This window comes from Scophthalmus maximus, chromosome 1, assembly GCF_022379125.1.
Source record: "Scophthalmus maximus strain ysfricsl-2021 chromosome 1, ASM2237912v1, whole genome shotgun sequence".
Classification (NCBI taxonomy): Eukaryota; Metazoa; Chordata; class Actinopteri; order Pleuronectiformes; family Scophthalmidae; genus Scophthalmus; species Scophthalmus maximus.
Window position 1 is genome coordinate 4,877,833 of NC_061515.1, and position 22,226 is coordinate 4,900,058.

The 22,226-nt window shown below is 48.4% G+C and overlaps 1 protein-coding gene across 6 annotated transcripts in view; it reads left to right on the forward strand.

The window, feature by feature from the left end:
- LOC118315985 (zinc finger protein 516-like) overlaps window positions 1-20,889 on the forward strand; it is a 66,305-nt gene extending 45,416 nt beyond the window's left edge. For 4 of the 6 annotated variants that reach the window (XM_035643745.2, XM_035643726.2, XM_035643750.2 and 1 more), the window contains 4 exons: window positions 1,800-4,087; window positions 7,348-8,670; window positions 12,024-12,128; window positions 17,234-20,889. In XM_035643745.2, coding sequence (XP_035499638.2) covers window positions 2,323-4,087; window positions 7,348-8,670; window positions 12,024-12,128; window positions 17,234-17,466 — 3,426 coding nt within the window. In that variant the 5' untranslated portion in view covers window positions 1,800-2,322 and the 3' untranslated portion in view covers window positions 17,467-20,889. Of the gene's footprint in view, window positions 1-1,799; window positions 4,088-7,347; window positions 8,671-12,023; window positions 12,129-13,919; window positions 14,146-14,175; window positions 14,247-17,233 lie in introns of those variants that run through there. The other 2 variants (XM_035643758.2, XM_035643759.2) reach the window with 2 other exon arrangements.
- The last annotated feature ends 1,337 nt before the right edge of the window (window positions 20,890-22,226 follow it).

Below are 22,226 nucleotides of genomic sequence, written 5' to 3' on the forward strand. Positions count from 1 at the left end.
TAATACAGTTTGTTTCGAAGAAATGTCCGCCGCAGCTGCACTTCTGGCAGAGGAGGACTCTTAGGCTGGAGGCCTTCGCTTACGAAGCCTTCGCTTACGAAGCCTTCGCTTACGAAGCTCTCTCCGGGAGGCGGCAGGGCGAACCGTCGAGGCCCGAGCTGGTTTCAGTAGCATGAATCCTTCTGGATAGATAGGCAGGGTAGTCATTTTCAGTGCAAGAGTTGAAGACGCGTGATTGTTCTGGTGCTAACTTCCCTCCTCCACCACCTTATCCTCTTATGATTATGATCAATTATCCACTTATAATTAGAGCCTGGCAGTAACCCAGCTTATGGGCCCTGGCACTCTATATAATAGCCTGTAATAACGCTGTCACTCACGTTCCATATAGTCCACACTTCCAGGCGCGAGCATCCGCGTAAATTAATACTCCAGCTTCGCATGGAAATTTCTTTTTGTCTTTTTTTTTTGAAGTTTTGATCTTCATCTGAAAGGGATTTATACGTTGCTTCTAATATTATACGTTGGAAGAAAAAAAGTGTGTCAGGTGACAGAGAGAGAAATAAGAAGAAAGCTGTGATTCACCTCTAGTCATGATAAAAAGGAAGGAAAAATGGCTATTTCGGCACACGTATAACGCGACACAATTAGCATAAAACGTTTCTGTTCTGTTCGTATTTACAGCAGATGTCACCACAAAACCTGTTATATGCAAATTGTTGAAATATTCCTCCTGTCTCTTTCTCTTTCTGGTTGACTGTCTCCCCGGCCCCCGTTCTATTCCCGTTTGAGCAACAGAACAAAGCAAACTGTCTGAAGTTCCACTTCCTGTTGTGTACTTAAGATCCCTGTCATGTGATAGTGTCGGTTGAGGGCGGGTGTGTGAGGCCGGTACGGGGGAGGGAGTATGGTGGCACTGCTGATCTTGCTGATGTGAACATGACCCCCCCCCCCCCCCCCCCCCCCCCCCCCCCCCCACACACACACACACACACCACCACCACCCTGATTGTGTAAAGTGTCGACTCAGCCAGTGTGGTATCAGAGCCCCCAAGCCCTCCCCACACGCACACACACACACAGACACTCACACACACACACACACACACACACACACACACACACACACACACACACACACGCACAGACACTCACACACACACACACACACACACACACACACACACACACACACACACACACACACACACACAGTGCAGTGCTCAGCCTCAGATACATAGTGAACTTTATATGTGACAATATTCCACCTGTACGCTGAATTTATACATATAAAATTCTTTACAAGGTGAATTCCTCAGTTGCAATGGATGAAGAGGTGAAAGACCGTGTCGATGACAAGGGGTAAACATCCCTGTTGCCACTGGTGCAATGAATGACATATACGCGCTCAGATTTTTGTATAAAGTGAATCTGAAAGGACATTTTTTACATTTGCTTTTCACTTTCACTCATCACCTTCGCGGTCTTACCCGGAAAGCACAAATGTATGCGTCCGCAAAGCTGTCAGGGACTCGATCACCGACCTGAGGTCTCGCCTGCCTTTCACTTCACAGCCAGATTATCAGACAAACATTTGTAGTTAGTTATAGTTTAGGACTCAAGTCCACCTGCCTAGGCTACTGCAACTAGATTACTATGTATGCAAATGGTAAGTGAGGGCAGCTGAGAAGAGAGAATTGTTTTTTAAAATACTGTAGCACCACTAACATTGTTCCGTTTGTCTCTTTCCTCCCCGCCCTCCGTCTCCCACCACCTCTCTCTTTGCTTTTCTTTCTCAGGTGGATAAAGAAGAGAAGAGAAGCCGGTGAAATGAATAATACGAGTTCGGTGGATTAGCTATGCCGACACAGAAACCTTCTGATAACTTCATGCCGCTGGCACAGTGATGACCTGAAATTGGACAAGGAGAACTTTCACTTCATGTCGAGACAGAAATCTTTATTAGCCTCCCATTAGCCTGTAAAGGTTGTTTTTTTTTTTTTTTTACAATTTGCTACACATGTCGTAGCAAATGTTCGAGCTCGTGCCAGTTGCACACAGTTTCAGTCATTGGTCCGATGACAGTGTCAGATGAAGATGGATGGATGGTGTGGCATGCAGTAGCTGGAGAGTGCTAACTGAGCTGCTGCGTTAGCAGCATTTCTGGATGACTGAAGGCAGATAGCATTTGAACTGATAAACAAAGGCAGGCCGGACACCCCTAGATGTGCCACTGTAGATAGCAGTAGTTTCACGTTTTTTTTGTTGGTTTTTTTACGTCTGTGAAAGGCCAGATAGAAAGGGGTAGAGTGGTTTTGTACCATGAATCCCAGAGACAGTGTGGAGGTGATGGAGACTCAGGCTGGAGGCCAAAAGGAAAAGCTAGCAGGAGACAAGGCCAGCCGTGGGAATGAGATGGAGGGCGAGGATGACAGAATCCCCGGCTCTTATGACTGCAACATCTGTGGACGCAGGTTCCCGTTCCTCAGCTCTTTGTCTCAGCATATGAGACGCCACACTGGCGCGCGTCCGTACAAGTGCCCCTACTGCGACCACAGGGCCTCCCAGAAGGGCAACCTCAAAGTTCACATCCGCAGCCATAAGCTGGGCACGCTCTCGAGCCACCACTCCAACGACGACGAAGAGGGTGGGGCGGAGGAGGAGGAGATGAGTGTTTCGGAGGGTCTTGATGGCGGTACGAGTCCAACTAAAAGCAGCTCTGCCTGTAACCGGATGATCAATGGGGACAGCGGCGAGGAGAGTCGGAGGAAAGTGCCCGCAAGGAGCCTGAAAAGAGAGAAGACTGTCACCGACCAGCGGCCTTACTGTTGCCGTCTTTGTGGCTACGAGGCCCAGCGAGAAGACCAGCTCCTCAGCCACATCGAGAAGGTCCACATCACAGTAGATGCAGAAGAAGAGACGGCTGTCAAGGAAGAGGCTGTGACTGAACCTGATGTCACCCAAACCCAGGGCGACGGGTCATTCCCCTGTGAGACCTGTGGCCAAGTCTTTAGCCAAGCCTGGTTTCTGAAGTCGCACATGAAGAAGCATGCGGGGATCCTGGACCACTGCTGTCGGATCTGCGGACGGCGGTTCCGCGAAGCTTGGTTTCTCAAATCTCACATGAAAACACACAACACCAAAACTAGGTCACGGTCAAAATCCGAGTTACCCGAGCATCCAGCCACCATCAACGACGTGGCCCAGGATCCTGAGGTTGTTACTGGCTCAGTTGCATCCATCTATCAAATGTGCTCTAAATGTGGGAACCTATTTCACAACAAAGAGAGCCTGAGAGCCCATGAAAAGGTTCATAGTGTCGGCAATGGAAGGAAATCCCAGAGCCAGTGCAGACCCAGTGATGATGAGGACTCACCAGCTGCTAAGAGACGTTTTCTTGACTATTTAAATCTCCGGTCTGTTGAGGAAAAGATCCCGGGCGAAGAAGGGGAAGGTGAGAAGGATGTGGGTCGCAGAATCGCAGAGCTAGATCCAGTTTGCAGCTACCAGGCCTGGCAACTAGCCACTAAAGGAAGGGTTGTGGAGCCAGTGGAGCCCAGTTACAAGGCTTCCTATGGTGGAGGAAGTATGGGGGAGGAGGCCCTTGCCGGAGCCGCTGTGGTTTTTGAGAAGGAGAGCAGTCGTTATGTTCTGCAGCGTCAGGAGAAACGCAGCTCGGGCAGACGCAGCAGCAGCTCTGGGTTGGGAGGCCATGCCTCTTTGGGGGACCGCACACCGGAGAACCTCAGCGACTCAGAGTACCGGCCGTCGTCTCGCCAAGACCGACGGCGGTCGTCCCAGTCGCAGGCTTCCTCCAAGTCCAACGAGTGCTTCGAGTGTGGGAAGGTGTTTCGCAGTCGTCACCAGATGATCGTCCACCAGCGGGTCCACAGGAAGGACGGAGGCAGGGCGTCCGTGGGAGACAAGGAACGGACTGCGAGGGACGACCGATGGGGCTCCACCAGCGATCCAGAGTCGGGCTTCCCCAGTCGGCCCTGCACCCCGGGGTACGGAGACTCTCCGCCAGCCTCCACCCTAGGAGATCAGGCCTCAGAGATGGGTACGGCAAACTCTGGAGAGCTGTCAGGTTAGTCAACAACAGCCGTCTTTTGCTTTGTACTTGTTCTTGTACTTGTAATTTGAGTATTGCATTTGGGAATTATCAGTGAAGAAGATGTAGTAAGTGATTATAGTTTTTCCAGTCAAACAATTAATTAGACTGCGACGGACATCTTTATTTACCCAGTGGGTCCTTTACATACGGATTTAACTTCCTAGCATGACAAAAATGAACTCCCTAAGTGAATCCCATAGACGTTAGTACACTGTGCAGGATTTTTTTCTTTAGTGGCAGAAATGACTGTGGCTCTTTTCAAGCCTCCCACTCGAGGCCCCCGGCTCTGTCACTCTGTAGTAAACATCTGTTGATGAAGCGTGCTCTTGTGTAGGTGCAGCTCGTCGGCCTCTCGTGGGGTGGGAACCAGAGCCACCCTGTGGCAGAATCTCAACATTGCATCCCACTTTTCAGCTCCTTTGTCGAGTGCGGCACACACACGCCATCAAATGTGGTCAATAAACCTTAACTGCGCCCGAAAAGAACAACGGTGCGATTATCTCGTTTTTCACGGAGCAATAACAAGAAGAGTGAGGTGAAACTTTGATGCCTTTCAGTGGCGCGTCGGTAGAGCGGAGGGCATTTTTGGAATGCCTATCATTTTTTCACCACCACAACCGATAAGCACCTCAGAACAAAACAAAAAAGAACAGATCCATGCAAGGGGCAAAACACCCAGAATCCCAGTTGAAACATGCGAAAGGGGATGAGAGAGGATTCCTGTGTGCGCAGCAACATTGTACCTCTGGCTTTTCTTGTCCTTTAACTTTTAAACACACAGAAGACTGTACTCCTTGTGCATGCTAGGACAGTGGATCGCTGAGAATCGTAGTGATTGTGTCCATTCCTCCCTGTAAGTGCAGACATTCAAAAATAGCCGCAGCATTTCTTCAGGCTTGATCGAGCCATGTGCTATTTCAGGTCTTCCTGTCTCAGGAAACTCCCCTCACCCCCCTTATCTGTGTGTGAATATGTTTTTTTTCTTCTTCTTTCTTCGCCATGGAAATCTCGCTGTGTGTTTCCTCTTCTACTCTTCACTCATGTCGCGCGTTGAAATCCGATCATCGATTATATTCGACTTGACTAGGAACACATCGGTCCTGTGCTCCTGTAGCTTATGATTTTATGAGTCAATGTATTGACCATGGACATCCTGCTGTCGGTCGACAGGAATTGCAGTTCGAGGCACTAGATCTATTTACCTCAACTGTACATCAAATTCAAAACCTACAACAATTAGAGACATGATGTGAGGAAAACGTTATGTTTGTGACATTTTGGCTCCAATTAAATGTGTAAATATTCATGACAAAGTCATCCTATATAAAGATTTATGAGAATTCAGTATTGACCCAAAGAAGAAGAAGATAAGGGCCCCAGTCGATTTGTCCGTCCATCCTCATCTTTACCTTTCGTCCCCGCTCCCTCTGACTCTTCCCCAATCTCTAAGGTTTCCTCCCGTGACACCTCCACTGTCACTCATCCACTCCTCTCACCACTGCGCCAGCCGGGCTGCCTGATGTCTGAGGGATTGGTTATTTATAGTCTCCTCTCAATGGAGAGAGATGCAGGCAATCGGAGAAAGACGCTCAGAGGACACTCCGGTCCCAAATACTCGGTTGTCCCTCATTTTAGGGGGGGGGGCGCAAATGAGACGCGGCAGTGTTTCGCTTGCAGACGCCGACGCACACACCGGCATCTGTAGGCGTTTTGACTATTATGCCAATTATAATGATCATTTAGTGGACGTGGTAATGAGATGAATTGCCACTGTGCAAGCGTAGTGGATTGCTTTGGAGATACATTGACATATATCTGCATCATACTCTACAACTGTGTTCTCCTAATGAGAGCTGGCGTACGCTGATGAAGTACGAAACCGGAAGGCAGTATTTTCATGGATAGTGTCGATTGATCGTTTGTGTGTTTCTAAGACACGCGTTTGCTTTTCACCACCGTCTTCAAACTTGGCAGGGTTTGTGTTAGGGTGCGTTGTACAAATGTTCGTGCGTATGTGTGAATTTTTTTTTCAGACTTGCTCAGGATTGTGCTGATATTTATACAATTCAATCATGTCCTTCAATTACTGCACCACTTACGGGGTTTGTTGATAAATATAAGAAACAGTATGGGCCCTTGAAAAAAAACAGGGCACATCAGTCTTACCACGCTGCCTGCTCGACCGCCCGGGGCCCGGGCGCTTCACCTTGGCAGATTCTGAGCTGTGAGTGTTGGCCAGGCTCGCCAACAGGAAGCCAAATGAAAAACAGATGGCAGGTTACTGGTGTAGTTGTAAAACCCGGGGAGGGGGTAGTGGAGGGCACAACAATGCCCTACTTACACCATCCGATCTGTTGGATTGTGGGAGACTTCCGTAAAGTATTTATGTGTGAAAGATGATCTGAGCTCCCGTGACCTGGAACCGATATGATGGGTACATGTTCAAAAATCAATGTGAGGATTTCACATTTTACATTACTATATTTTTAATATCATTTTAACACCCTGTGAATTCATTAATAATACTTTAATTACTATAACTTTTATTCATACCCCCCTAATTCCTAATATTGGATAGTGTAGGAGATTCTTCTTTTCCTCCAGTGAAGAATGGGACGAATACGCCCCCTTGTGGAGAGTTTATAAAGGTGCACGGAAGGAATCAGCATTATTTGTCCAATGCAATTTGAGTTCCACAGCCGCCATACAATAGATGATGTAACTATGTGAGCCTTAATATTCCATTTATTCTAAATTGATTGATTCTTTTCGACTCTGTAATTGTGTGATTGTTGTCACACCATCTACACACCATCATACATCCCAACCTTTACCACAGAGATGAATCATGAATGAGTCTCTGACACAATCTGAATATGTCAAACTAGTTTTAAAAATAATGTCTATGACCGAGCTCAACATCCAGTTTTTTTTCAGAAATATTCTTGGATCATCTTGTAAGAATTTTCACTCTTTATCTGTTTTTTAATTTGTTTAGTTTTCATATAATAGCAGCGCTAGTAATTGTGGTAATGGCAGAATAGGCTCTGTTCACATGTAAAATGAAAAGAGGGGATATGGGGACAGTGGTCAACGCTGCAGCCTGGTGGCTGTTCACCCAAACTACATCAGGTTGTGATAAAAGGAAGATAACTGGAGGTAGAGAGGAGAATAACTCAGACAACTCCTTATGCACTCATTGATCTTTGTGTTGTCATATCTCTCCCCCACAGATGAGAAGCCTTACATCTGCAGCCTGTGTGACTACGTTACCTCCGAGTCGCAGGCTTATCTGACTCACGTTCGTGTCCAACACCCGCCTGGCCCCGAAGATCGACCCAGCCCCGTTGCCAGCCCCAGCTCCGGCTCAGACAGGGCCACTCCCAGCGGCTATCCCAAGCTGAAGAAAGCACTTCTCCAGGGGCTGAACCACTCTGCATCCCCTCCGGCTTACCATCTGGCTCGACCGTCCCCGCTCGACCCCGCCGTGGCCCCCGTGGATCTGTGTGTGAGGGCTGAAGGCCTCAGGGGGACAGGCTCCTTAACCTTGGATAGGAAGAGCCTCCCTAGCCACAAGTGCTCCTTCTGCTCCCACTCCACACGCTATCCCGAGGTGCTCTGGATGCACCAGACTGTGGCTCACCGCATCAACAGCAGCAGCTCAAATCTGGCTCCGAAGTGGGCCTTCAAGAGCAACTCGAAGGGCTCCAGGGACGGATCGTTATCCGCCAGGAGACGCACCGGCCCCCCACCGGTCCTGGAGGGAAAAGAGTGTCCACCGCTGCCGCCAGTGATGCGCACCCAGCGCACGCGGCCCCCAAACTATTCCAGCGAGGTGCTAAAGAAGAACAAGCAGGCCAGTCATGCGGCCACGCCATCGTCATCATCATCTTCTACTCCTTCCTCCTCCTCCTCCTTCTCCAGGGGTTCCTCTTCCTCGTCAGGCACCCAAGCGGGGCGAGCCCCTGCACGGTCAGGCGGCAGCGGCGGCAGCAGTGCCAGGCACACGGAGAACCAGCCTCGCTTCAGGCCCAAAGTGGACATTTACCCGAGGGGAAGCTCGCTGTCATCCTCCAGCTCCATGGAGAAGAGCAGCGGCGCCCCCTCGCACTCGTCGGCCCCGAGCCCCGGCTCCGCCACAGCTTCCAGGATGGCCGACCGCTACTTAATGCCACAAGAGGGCCTCGGCTTCATGCTGTCCAGCAAACACGGCCTCGCTGAGTACAGCCGCGCCAGGGGCTCCCCTCATCAGCAGCTCCCCAACTCCCACAGCCAGGGCCGGGCCAACGCCGCCAGGCCCAGCGCCGTCGCCCACGGCTCCGCGGCAGGACACGGCTACGGAGCCCCCCAGGCGCACCGAGGCACCCTGCACAATTCCTCCCCCTCCTCCGCGCCTTCTTCCTCGCTGCCGTCGGAGGCTCGCGGAGATGTGAAGCAGGAGCCGGTCGCCGAGATGCCAAGTGACGTGCTCAGCTTCCTCAAAAACTACAGCCCCCACGAGCTGGCTGCCCTCTACCACCGCTGGGGTGCAGCCAATGCCCTGATGGATCCAACTGGTAGGGAGACATTTTTGTTTACGATGTTTTTTTCATGTGTAGTTGTGGAAGTTTTTGAAGTCACACCGTGCAAAAGTGTGACTTTTGTTAGTCTTTGCAACGCCATAACTTGGGAGAGCCCAGTGAACCCCCCTCACCGTCAGCTCACGTACGATGTGCCGAGAGAGTCCCGGCCTTGGTGAAAATGCCAAACGTCACGAGTTGAAGGGGAAACGTCTGTCCCAGAGACTCTTGTTATTGAGCTGCCATGAGAGGAATTGACTGGACTTGACAAGTTAAAGCAGGAAAAGACACAAAGACACACAGCTGTGTAGAGCCACGCTCAATGCACGAACCATACTCAGTCAGGTACACGCGTCCAACACTCTCTCTGACACCAACTCATCATCTGGCAGGAAGTGACCGACGGACACGCACGCTGCTCCATTCTGACAAGGTTCTGAATAGTAATGAAGGGGAGATGCATTCAAATGAGCGCACACACGTTTGCTCGGTTGTGATAAAAGGATGAATCTAGGGCAGCGGCCGCGTGTGTGTGTGTGTGTCTGTGCTCAGGTTTTTTAGATGCAAAAGTGGTGTGTGTGTGTGTTTTTTTTTTCTCCTCCCGTGAAAGACGTGAGGGAACCTTTGCTACTCTCAGGTCTGCGAGGCATGCCTAGTCTCCGTGCTCCACTCTCCCAGAAAGCTGTCACAAACTGTTTAGGTCACAGCTCGGCCTGACGAGAGGCTCGCACAGATGCGAGTGGAGGGGAGGGAGGGGGCAAAACAGAGAGAGAGAGGGAGGGAGGGAGGGAGCGTACGAGGCAAAGAGAGAGAGAGAGAGATGAGACAGAATAATTACCCCACCAGCTGCTTTGGAAATGGTCATTACGGAACATCCGTATTATTTGCCCATTTTCAGCTGTGTCTCTAAGGTCAAGTGGGGCTGCGCGGAGCCGGGGGTCAAAGACAACAGGCCCGGAGCGGACGCATGACATCGCTGTCACCCGTCCGGGCGCATATCGTCACCATCCGCCTTAGCCCTTTGAGTCACATGCTATAAAGTGACCTTTTTTGAGCAACTGAGTCTTTCTCCCTTTTTTTTTTTTTTTTTTTTTGCTCCGTAATATTTGTACCTGTGTGTGTGTGTGTGTGTGTGTGTGTGTGTGTGTGTGTGTCTGCTCGCGTTTTTCCTTTGTCTTGTCTTTCATTAGTGCGTCAGTGAGAAGGGCTGGCGGCCCGGAGTAGAAGTAGAGTATCCAGAGGCCAGCAGTCGGGCTGCCAGAGACACTCTCTGTCACCTCCTCCGCCTCCCCGTCCTGCCGCGTCCCTTCCAACACTCACCGCCTTCCACACAGCTGCACACAAACACACACAAACTAGTGGGCAGGGGGCACTGCCCAGGTATATGCCAGCCCTCAATGCTCGGGGTGCTGATGTGTTCGGGGGGGGGGGGGAGTTGTGCAGCAAACATGCCCCTCGCCGGAAGCACCCCCGAAACCCTCAGGCCTGTTTTCTGTCAGCCAGAGAGGTCACAGCGGCAGCATTACGTACGTGTGCACGCGAGTGTGAGCGTGTGCGGTCACAAGTTCATCAAACGAACAAGTTCATCAAACGAACAATCATTAAATGATTTTTGCTCCTGCTGCACTGACTGTGTTTACACACACACACACACACACACACACACACAGACACACATGCACACGCACGGCGGGTCTTAATGAAATAGTTATCTCAATGATGAAAATATAAATTCCTGGAAGTGGAGTCAGTGGACACAAACTTTCACCAAAACACTGCTGGTTTTCACGTCCCTTAACAATTAATTTCTCTGTGACAGTTTTTTCCTCGCACAGCCTCATTATAGTTTCAGAACTCGCACTAACTGTGTTCAGTTGGAATATTGGGTTGGTTTTACTGTTGGGTATAATCCATGTAGCATTAAAAACATATATAAAAAAAAAAACTTTCACAATTGATTTTGTTTACCGGCAAGAAATCCTATTCTGTTCTTTAGAGGACGTGAGTAATAGCGTTGGAACGGGGAGTGTGAGGTGTGTTAGAGGACTGGTAATTGGTGAGGAGGGGCTTTGGAATTAGTTATGATTTGTTCTGTTTCCTCAGAATAACATTTGGCATAAAAAGGAGATAGGTAGGAAGTCGGCAACGACTAAACCTCCTCAACACCCCTCTGACTTCTACATGTGGTCATGTCATGGGACGTCATCAGAATTCAACAAGTTGCTTCTTTTTTGACATTTCAGATCATTAAAATGTTAAGATGACTCGTGCCTGTGCGTGAGTGCCACAACCTGTACAAACACACACATATGTGTATATATATATATAACTCTTGGACTGCATACACATGCAGACACACACACACCTGACATGTGACACACGGGCAGCGGAGCGGGCACATCACAGCCGGGGCGTTTTAATTGCCTGTAATTTATGCTGCGTGCGCGCGTGCGCGTGTGTGTGTGCTGCGTGTGTCTGGCTGTCAGCCTCTGAGATGATGCTGTGTGACAGCTGCAGTCCAGCCCCCGGAGCTAGCCGCTCATAATGACACATTAGACATACTAATGATGCTCGCGCGAGTCCACTCCTGACGCTGCCTACCTCCGCCGCTCCAGCAGCCAGACTCCGCGCTCGCGTTCACCCACTCCGCTTTTGCTTTGTCCCATTACTGACCTTTACGTCTGCGCTCAATCTTCTCCGCAAAGCACTGCCACGCCAAATCGTCCTCTGCTTTGGAATAAACTGGCGACCATGTCCACATTTTTTGCCCCACCGGTACTCGTCGGAGGAAAAGTCCCATGTGAAATCTGGAAGGTAGATGCGATTGGCGAGTGAATGTGAAGCGAGCATCTTCGTAAAGGCCTTTCTCATCTGTCACCCGATTTCACGTCTCGGGTGCATTTGATCTTCCAAGTACAAAGTCGAGGCACGTTTCAAAAAGTGCTCGTGTTATTTTCAGTTCACCTTTGCTGGAGAGGTACTGTCAGCGGTGAAAGGTCAAAAGTGCTAACCGCACACAAAACACCTGATGGGGCCCAAATTTGGGGGCAAGACGTTATATGATGAGATGAAAGTGAGCGCAGTAAGAGAGACACATGCGGTTAATAATCCCGAGGTGTTTTTAGCTCATCTGTGTCCTGAAAGTCAGGGAGAATCAAATCCATGTTAATTACTTGGGCCTCCTTTCCTCAACTATCCACAACAGAGCTGAATCTGCACAACCTGACTGATTCACATCTTGTCATATGAAAATCTTTGCAGATTTTGGCCTCGTGTACTTTGCTTAATTGTGCGTCCCTCTCTTTTTTCCCTCTCTGTGTGTGTGTGTGTGTGTGTGTGTGTGTGAGCAGGGATGCTGAGGTCGCTCATGCGACAGGGGCAGTACATCTGTCGTGAGTGCGGGAAGAGTTTCAGCCAGCCCAGCCACCTGCGCACGCACATGAGGTCCCACACAGGTAAATACAGGCAACACACAAACTGATTTCACGTGGACACGCGTGACGCAACAACGCACAGAGCCCCCGGGTTTTTCCGAAATCAATACGCTCCCCAATAGGTCAGCTGATTTCTGTTGATATTCACGTGACTGGCTCAGTGTTCGGGGTCACACAGACACACGTGTAAACAAAAGTAATTCGCAAAATTAACCTTGGGGATGTTTTTGTAAGCCATTGAACGGAGGGCACTGTATCTCCAGGACCCCAGGACAGAACATTAGGGTTCAAAGGTCATTTGCAGTCACAGTAAGATAATACTAATCTAGTGTACTGTACTGTGCGTGAGAGAGGTCTTATACCTGTAGAACATCCTCATTAGCCACTTGTTATTCATGTATTACTACATGTTCCTATTTCTTTTTTCTTTTTTTATTGTTTTGGGCCACTCCTTCAACGGTCACTCATTCCCGTGTACACACATCATCATCATCACCCGAGCCATCCTGCTATTCCTCCGCCCAGAAACACACACGCACGCACGCACGCACGCACGCACGCACACACACGCGCACATGCGCACACACACACACACACACACTCACTCGCACACACACACACGAGAAGAAATGCACGGGGGACTCACACCGTCGACAGTCGCTCACCGGCCGACTCTCACCGAGAAGATAAATCCAAAGCGGATCTTTTTGTCCGGCGGAGTGCGACAGCCGAGTCTGCGAGTCCCTCCCCGCCCCTCGGCCGGGCAGCTGTCTCTGTTTTTTTTAAAAACTGAAACGTGATGTGCTCCGGATACTGACCTGTGACAAATTGTATACATTATTAATCACACGTCAAATTAGAGAGATGGAATTGTGCATCCTAATGAAGCAGAAGCAACATTTGTCCACGCCAGCCCTTCTGCATCCATTTGCATGTGTCCCGGTGCCATTCACCCAGCAGCGTGATCTAGACATCCTACCTCTTCCTCTACTTCATCCTCTCCCCCTCTACTTTTCATATGCTCCTTTCCCTTTCCTCTGTTCTCATCTTTTCTTTTGTATTTCCCTCTAATTTCCTTTCATCTTTCCTCTCATCTCACCTTTTTATCTCAGGCCATTTCTCTTTTCTCTTCCCCTCATTTCACCTTTTCTCATCATCTCCTCTTTCCTCTTTTCGTCTTCCCCATCTCTTCCCTCTGGTCTATCCTGGGGGTTTTTTTCCCCGCTTATCCTATTTACTGTCTTTTTCTTCTCATCCCATCTTCTTTTTGCCTCTCCTATTGTTTCCTCTCATCAATTATTTTGCTGTAATTGTCATTTTCTCCTTTCTCATTCCCCCCACCCCTCCTCCTCTCTCATCCTCTCCTCTCCTCCTCCTCCTCTCCTCATCCTCTCCTCTCCTCCTCTCCTCTCTCCTCCTCTCCTCTCTCCTCCTCTCCTCTCCTCTCCTGTCATGTCCATCAGCCGACTCGGCAGTGATCACAGTCGACAGTGAGTTAAGTAGCTTCTTTATAGAGAGTGTGAATGATATGTGGCACAGCCAGTGATTCCAAGTGACAGAGGCCAAATGGTAAGTGATGCAGTGCCCAGCCACCCCCCCCCCCCCCCCCCCCCCACCCCCCAAAGAACTGTAAACACACACACACACACACACACGCCCATGCGTAGGCTCTGTAAACACTCGCCGAGGCTGTAATTAATGTTGTCACCGGCGGTTGTCTTCAGCATGGACATGCACACGCAGAAAAGGCCAGCCACCCCGAGGCCCCCCATTAACATGCGTCATATTAAATCACTGACTTGCCTCCACCAGGTTCCATCACCATCATCGCCACCACCATCATCACCACCACCGCCATCATCAGCATCATCATCATCATCATCACTGCCAGTTCCCCTCCATTAGCAAAAGGGTGCTGGTGTCAAACATGACTGCGCGGTGGTGGTGGTGGAAGAGAGAGAGAGAAAAAAATATGCTTGTGTGGATCTGGTAGAGCTTTTAACCAAATGCCCTCCTCCCTCCCTCCCTCCCTCCCTCCCCCCCACCTGACCTCCTTCTCCCCCCACAGTTGGGTTTGATTTTAACGGACTCCACAGAGGTACTGACGCTCACGCCACCGCTTCTGAAGCTCCCAAACAAGTATGTGGCACGATGGCTAATCACTGGGCTCCCCCATCGCTTCTGCATGTCTCCGATTACTGTTGCCGCCTCACCTCCGCATGTGCGTGTCTGTGTCATTCTTCTTTTTTGTTCATGTGTAACAGTCACATGTGGCACCCTCTTGCATCTGGCATTGACACCTGGCATTCTCACAGCTGAGTGTTTTGTGTGTGTCTGTGTGTGTGTGTGTGTGTGTGTGTGTGTTCTGGATCACACCTGACATCAGCATGTGTGTCCAGTGTACACATCACCGTTGTGTCATTGAAAAGCTTCAGTTTTATTTCGGGTTTCGCTGGCTTACATGTTTTAATCACACTTGGAGGAGTGATGGTTCTTTTTTTCCTTTTTTTGTTGTTGAGAAATAGCACCTTGACACACAATTTCTCTCAAATCCCTTATTGGATAAAGTCAGAAGCTGTACTCTGGTCTTTTGTACTTCTTAAGTTGCTAATGTTTCCTGACAATGCTGATATCTTGCAGTTCACTTCTTTATATGTAAAGTGTTTTGTCTTCACATGCACTGAATTAAATTTAAATAAAAAAATAAAAAAGGAAAACTTAACAAAACATGTTGGATAAACGTTACCATCAGATTTGCTTCTGAATGTTAAAAAACAGAAATTAATTTCATAAAAACTTCATGAAAGCAAAACCTTTCAAAATATAAATCAATCAATCAATCAATTCAACCTTGAGGACCATAATGCTGTGTACAACAGTAAAGTTCCATCATAATTGCCCAAAAATCACATCCCATCAGATGTCTTATTTGGGATGTACATCAGGTCACCAGGTCCGGAAGATGAGGCCAACAAGGAAGTGGCTGAAACCTGTATTCTCTTGAATCACCACTAGGGGGCGATTCCACTGGTTGCAAATAGAAGTCCAGTCTCTATAGAAGTCTTATGAGAAGACGAGTCCACTTCTCACTTGATTCATAACGTCAGTAAACACTTTCCTGGGGAGTTGACGGCCTCAACCTCTAGTTTCATGTCTTCTTCCATACGGCACGATGTTCATTTTGTAAATTGTCGTCTCATTTAGAGTAAAAGCAGACAATGAAGCGCGGTGTGCATTGGGGCATGGATACAGCGTGGTTGACGGCCGGTCCGTCCAATCGGTGCATGGCTGCAGGTGTAGGCGGTGGTGATTTATTTCGGTTTTATTGTTTGTTTCAGTGTCGGCTGCGATTCTCTAACTGCATTGCAGCATTGGAACGTGGGAGGGAAAAGGGGCTCAGCGTGTCGTTTAGCTGGTTTTTCTTTCCAAATTTCCAAGTTGACACCTTGTCATGTGGTTTGCAAACGGTTCAGATTGAAACGTCTGTATATGGGGTTAAAGATGTACGCGTCTACGTACAGAGGAGCTCCACCTGTAAGAAGTCAAACTCCCTCAACAAATGTTAGTGACTTGTAGTCGTTCACGACGAGAGTAAAACTGAAAAATTTAGATTAGTTGTGTAATTGATTAGTTGAAGGACAGAAATTGGCAGTTTGTTTTGATAGTAACGTAACAAGTTCAAGCAAATAGGTAAAAATAAATCCACTGATTCATCAAATGTGACGATGTACTCGTTTCGCAGGATCTTTGGGTCTTGGATTGTTTGATTGATGGACAAATGACGGACTCGATAGATTAATCAGTGATGAAGATAACCTCCAAATGGGGACAGATTCAAAGAAAAGGGATTATTTGGAAACGAGGCGTAACACAAACGTTTGCGAAATTTGCCAAGTTAGAAAAACTACCGCTTTTTCTTCCGTTGACTGACGCTCAGAGTTTTCAGAGCGGGTGAAGTTCGGGGAGACGAGCGTCGACGGCAGAGGGACCGGACGAGTAAACTGTTCGGATGTGACATTCGGAGAGAGCAGGGGTTTCTTACACGCCGCACCTCCATCTTAATTAATCACACACATCACACACACACACACACACGAGCGCGTGGACTCAAGATCTACCGCACGCCATGAGTGATGGGAGCCGGCGCGGCGGAGGGGTCCAATTAGATGTAGTGTTGACGCTGCTTTACGGTGCCGATAACCTTTAGTATAATGTAGTGCACCGGTCCCGTCAGCGATGTTTCCTCGCAGGACGCTGTCGTGGAGGTTCTCGCTTTCCTCTCACGTCTCGCCCTCGCCGTCGTTCCAGCTGTTTCTTCTTCCTCTTTTTTTTTTCTTTTGATTTTTCTGTGATTAATTATATCTTTTCATGTTGTTTTTATCTCTCTCCTTCTCACCCCCTCCCCCCCCCCATTCCCTCTCTCTCTCTCTGTTGTCTTACTGATGATGTATGATATCGGCCATATTTCCCCGTTTCTTCTTCGGGGAGGAGGGGGCGCGAGGGGGCACGGAGAGTCATTTGTTTTCCCGCTTTGATATTCCTCCATTTATCAAAATGATAATTAGGTGCAATTAAATGGCAATCTCATTTGTTTTGTTCAGGTGCTCGTTGCTTACTTTATTATTATATATATATTGCAAAGGTGTCTGTGCCATTGTAGGTCGGTGTAATTAGAAGAGAGTGTATATGGTGTGTTGGGGTGATGCACAGAGAGAGAAGTAGGACTGTTCAGACAGGGGAAGTGAGGCGCTCCTCTCCAGATGGCAGGGAAACAGAAAGGAAGAGTTGGTCCATCTGGGTCAGGGTGGAGAGGCAGAGTTTACGCCGTGAGTGGAATTAGGTGTAAAAAGACAAAGAAAGAATAAAAGCGCATGCCGCTCGTGACCCGCATAACGTCCCCCCCTCTCTCCCCGTCGAACACCGCCGTGCGTCTTGGTTTCTGTCTGTCTTGTGTTTGCCGCTGCGTCTTTCCCACTGCAGCGAATCTCACCCATGGTTTCACACGCCGCCGTGTCATGTTGAGTCCCTGTTGCATTCACAATTTACAACGTCACCTGTGGCATCTGTGCCTGACCTGTCGACTTTGTGTGTGCGTGTGTGTGTGCGTGTGTGTGTGTGTTCTTCAGGGGAGAGGCCATTCTGCTGCCAGCTCTGCCCATACCGAGCCTCTCAGAAAGGGAACCTAAAGACGCACGTCCAGAGCGTCCACCATATGCCTTTTGACAACAGCCAGTTCCCGGACACACGGAGCGTGCTACTGAGCCAGGAGGAGCAGGGAGCGCTGGCCGCCAAACGCCCAGCAACGCCACCAACACCACCACCACCACCACCACCACAACAACAACAACAACAACAATAACAGTAACCCCCCCCTGATGGACTGTGATTCGGATTTGGGGAATCACACGACCCAAAGAAACACAGTCGCCATTCCCAAGACTCAGCGACGGATGTTTTGAGCCTCTCCTGTCCACGATTATCCTACAATGAAGGTTCTTGTAGTTTTGATTTTTGTTTGAAGTACTTTTGTTGTTGTAAGTTAGAGCTTCTCTGAAAGCAGAACATTGGGCCGCGGAGGAAGGAAACAATGGAGGGAATTGACAGTGAAACTCTGCAGTTTGATGTTCGGGTGTCCGGTGTGTACAGAGACGAAATGAAGAGTGAAATATAAAGTGTTGCTTGTCTCGGCCTCTTTATAGTGCGCAGGTTGGCGAAGTAGTTTACATCACCTTAAAGGATATCCCAATGTAGAGGTCCTCAGAAGTGAAATATTCTCCTCGTGCAAGTAAAGTTGCTTAGCTAGAAAGCAAAAATATTCATGAGAAGAAAGAAAAGACAAAAAACTTGAACTTGAACGCAACTGCTTTTTAATCGAGGACTTTGGCATTGCATGGCTGCTGTAGATGCCCCCCCCCCCACCGCCCCTTCGCTACATTTATTTTTTTAACTTTATCGTGTGTGAGATCGTGTGCGTTCCTCAGGACACCTGTCATCCAGGAGATGACACGACAGAGAGGAGAAGAGGAAGATGCTCTGCCGCCTTTCATCGACAGTCAACTCACACATTGCAAGTCCGTCTCCTCTGGGAGTCATGAAGAGGAAGACTTACATCATCGCGCGTGTGTGTGTGTGTGTGTGTGTGTGTGTGCACCAGTGTGTTGAACTCACTTCCTTCCACTCTAGCGTGCAGTGACCACTCTGAGGCTGCACAGCTGATGATCAGAAGTGAAGCGAGAGAGGTAGGATTAGAGAGAGAGAGAGAGAGAGAGAGAGAGAGAGAGAGAGAGAGAGAGAGAGAGAGAGAGAGAGAGAGAGAGAGAGAGAGAGAGAGAGAGAGAGAGAGAGAGAGAGAGAGAGAGAGAGAGAGAGAGAGAGAGAGAGAGAAATGCTAATGGGGGTGTCTGCTTTAGTGCTCATTAAAAAGAGTGTGCGTTTTTAATAGCCAATATAAACGAGCGTACCACTTTTATGGTCATTCAATTATTGTCCATTTAAGAGGAAGGGACCGAGTGGAGGCAGTTTTGCTCCGTAACTCCATCACGTCAGGGAGCGTTTCCCACGCCGACGCGTCCGACTTTGAATCGGACTCCGCAAACAGTGGGAGTGGCGGGAGGATGTGAGCGCATCGCACAGAGGAAACTCCTGTACTGTACATGCAAAGGAGAACACGGTACTGACAGTGTTGGCTCGCGAAAGAGACGCATCTTAATATTTCCCATTGAGTCCAAGATATACAAGTATGCGATGAAATAAGTTAATTCAAAAAATGTCATATTACACAAATTGATAAGGGGAAATGTCGGCCAGAAAAGCTTTCCCACATGTCTCCCGTCATCTCTGCTAAGCTAAGCCAATCGCCAACCATCGGATAGATACTTAAATACGGAGAATTCTCAAATCATCCAACTATTGCTCTTTGAAGTTGGCAGATTTGCATAACGTGTACATTGTACATTTGAGATAACAAACAAACGAGAGATTCAGAGCTGATTTTGCCAACGGAACGTGTAACATCAGACGCCGCGAGTCTTCTTTTCTGGCGCGTGCGTGCTATTTGCAAATCGAGGGCGGGACAGAGGAGTGAGGAGGTCAGAAAAGAGAGAGAGGTCAGGAGGTCAGGAGGTCAGGGATAAATACACGAGTCGGAGACACTTTCGAGGCCTATTAAACTGTAGAGCCGTCGCAGCCTTAACACAGGTGTGTGCGTGCGTGCGTGCGAGAGCATCGATGCATGTGCAAACGCATTCTTTCCAAACCTCTCCATAACCTTAGAAGAGGTTCCACTAGCTTCTGTGTTCACTCCGGCCTCCCTTCGAGATGCTTTGCGCACTAGCCTACCTCCTCTGCAACGAAAAAGCCTGTTTTAAGTTCGTCGGCTGGGGGGTCTACAAAGGTAGAACTGTTCTTCGGTGTCCCGTGCTCAGATCTCTGCCCTCAGCGGTCTCTGAGACTGACCGAGCGCTGCCTGGACACGTCTGGGGGAAAAGAAGCAGACAAAGAAAAAGACAGTTCAAAGTCTCTGTCGATCATTTTTTTGTTTTTTTTGTACACATAAAATCAAAATTCACACCAGTCGTAGATCACGGAGCGAGTCCTGTACTCTCCCCGTCTATCCGGAGACCTCGGCAGTTTTTACACGACGATGGAGGGTTGTTTAGACGCGACACTGTGTGCGTGAAGATGCCTAACGATACACAGACGGTGTACGTTGAAGGGTGTGGGTAGTGATAAAATACTTGAAATGGATACTCTAACCTTTGTGGTAGTGTACTACTAATACCAATGTACAGAATTTCCCTTTAAGATTGAACTCCTCAGTTATGAATTTGTACTCCGAAGTGTGACTTAGAAAAAGCTATGAAGCGGGCGCGAGTGTATGTCAAATTAAAAACTGTATATCTGTAATCCACTTTTACCAAACCCTTTATATACAGCAGTAGAAACCAAATGGCATTACTACTAGTGCACTTAGAACTAGGTTACTGCTTTAACTGTTCTCATTTTTGTCCAGTTCTAGCTAAGGTTTCTTTGAGAATGTCCTTTTTAACGGTGCCGGCTAAACACACTTTCAACGTCGTTTCTGGTTTTTGTTTTTTTATTAGGATGATCGCGTATAGGTTTTAATGGCGAATGATTTGTGTTTCCGTGACGGCCGTGTTGGCACAGCTTATTTAGCTACGTTTTCCTCACGGGACGTTTGATAATGTTAGGTGCAGCAGTGCTTTTTTATTTTTTTCTGTCATGAAGACGTAAGAGTGTGTTTTTAGTCTTTCTCTTTGCTAAACTGTAGGATTTGTTCAGTAGCTAGTCGTGGCTGCCGTCCCAGGTGCTGGCAGGTGTTGTGCTTTTCTCTTTTTTGGTTGGGTTATTCTAATTTTTTTTTTTTTAAATCATGCCTCTCAAGTTGTATTATTTGTGTCCTTATTGTTTTTTCTTTCATTATTTGTTATGAACTTCGTGATTAATTTACCTTAGAAGACTTTATTATTCCAAATGTATTTGGTTGATATCTGTATTTATTATCACTTCAAAAAGGATGAGAGGACCGAGGCAGACAGGAGCGTTTGTTTTCAATTAGATTTTCCTGGGTTGTTGTTTTTTTTTTTTTGTTTTATTATTATTTTATTTTTTTAATATCATGTTCTTTTCACGCCAGCAAGCCGATATGTGAAAGCTCTACCTCGTCTGAGCCATTCTCAGTTCTGTTTCACTTTTGTACATCATTTTAAAAAAAAGAAGAAGATGTAATGTCATGTCCACAATAAAGACACACAAAATGCCACCTGTTGTTGCGGCCGTTTCATCTGCTTCTCGCTCGCTTTGCCGCCGCGACTGAACACGTCCAAGTTTAGATGAAAAAGCTTCTTTTTCTTCTCTCCCACTACTGTGAAATCTTTTACAAAGAACCACAAAGTGAGCCGTCTGTGAATATTGACGGGAAGATTAGTCGAGCGTGTACTCTTTTGTGGTCACTCCTGGTCATCGGACCCCCAAGCTGTATTGGTCTATCAACCCCCGAAATCTTGTCTGGCGGCCGGGGGGCCTCGACCCACGGGGCCCAGTCTGACGGGGCCCCGTCTGGCAGAGCCTGGAAAGGATCCATGGAGCCACCACTCTGTGGGCCCAACACCTGCAGAGACAAGGAGTCCAAGTTGGTCCAAAACAACCTTGATTGAATGAAAAATGTTCCCCGCACGTCCACTTACTTGATCAAAACTCCACTATGCCAACATGGCTCTTGAATACAGCCTGGTGTCAGTCTCCGTCGCCCGCAGGAGAAAAGTGAAAGTGGCCGTGACTCATGCGCGAGAGGCGAAAACAGATCGGACCTGGGCCGAGCGGCAAGCTGTTCCCTTTCATGGCACGTGGCACATTTTGATGGAAAGTGACTTTGATGTCTGTCCGGGCCCCGTTGGCACCTTGATGTCCGCGTGTGGCCGTGCCGTTGGAAGTCGAGCTGCCAAGCAACGGCGATGAGAAAGGACCCCTCACCCCTTCAACTACCGGGGGACCACCTGGGGGATGCGCTGCTACTTTGCCAGTCCCTTTCATGTTTCGCCGTCTATGTGCACCATCTGTCTGTCGGCGTGAGTGACGGCTGAGTGACGGGTTCCCTCTGAGAACATGGCACATAACGTTAATGCCAGGCAGGCCTGCAGGGCTGAGGGAAGACTGCAGCTGCCCGTCACTCTTCCCAACCTCATCAGTCACCGCCGAGACAGACGTGACGGCCCCGGAGCTCCCTGGGAAAACCTGTTCGCTGACATCTCTTCTTCCTGTCACACTGCAGAGAGAAGCTGACTGACTGAGCGAGTGAGTGACTGAGGTGGAATATTCGCTTGAACGTCAGGCTGACTCAGGTTTGATGGATAGGTGAGTTGGAGACCATCTTTATATGTGGTAAAAGAAAGCTGCTTTTCTCTTTATGAGTCTTTCCTTTAACAGACGCATCACCACAGGAGTATCAACAGATTACTTGTCCCTTTTTAAAAAACATGCTTATAATTTATTTCTGATTCCTATGCCCCAAAACTTTTAAAAGCCAAAGATATTTCACTCATATTCTGACCAAGTTGCAAAAAAGGCGAAAACAACCTTTAGACCCCGACAGAACGATTT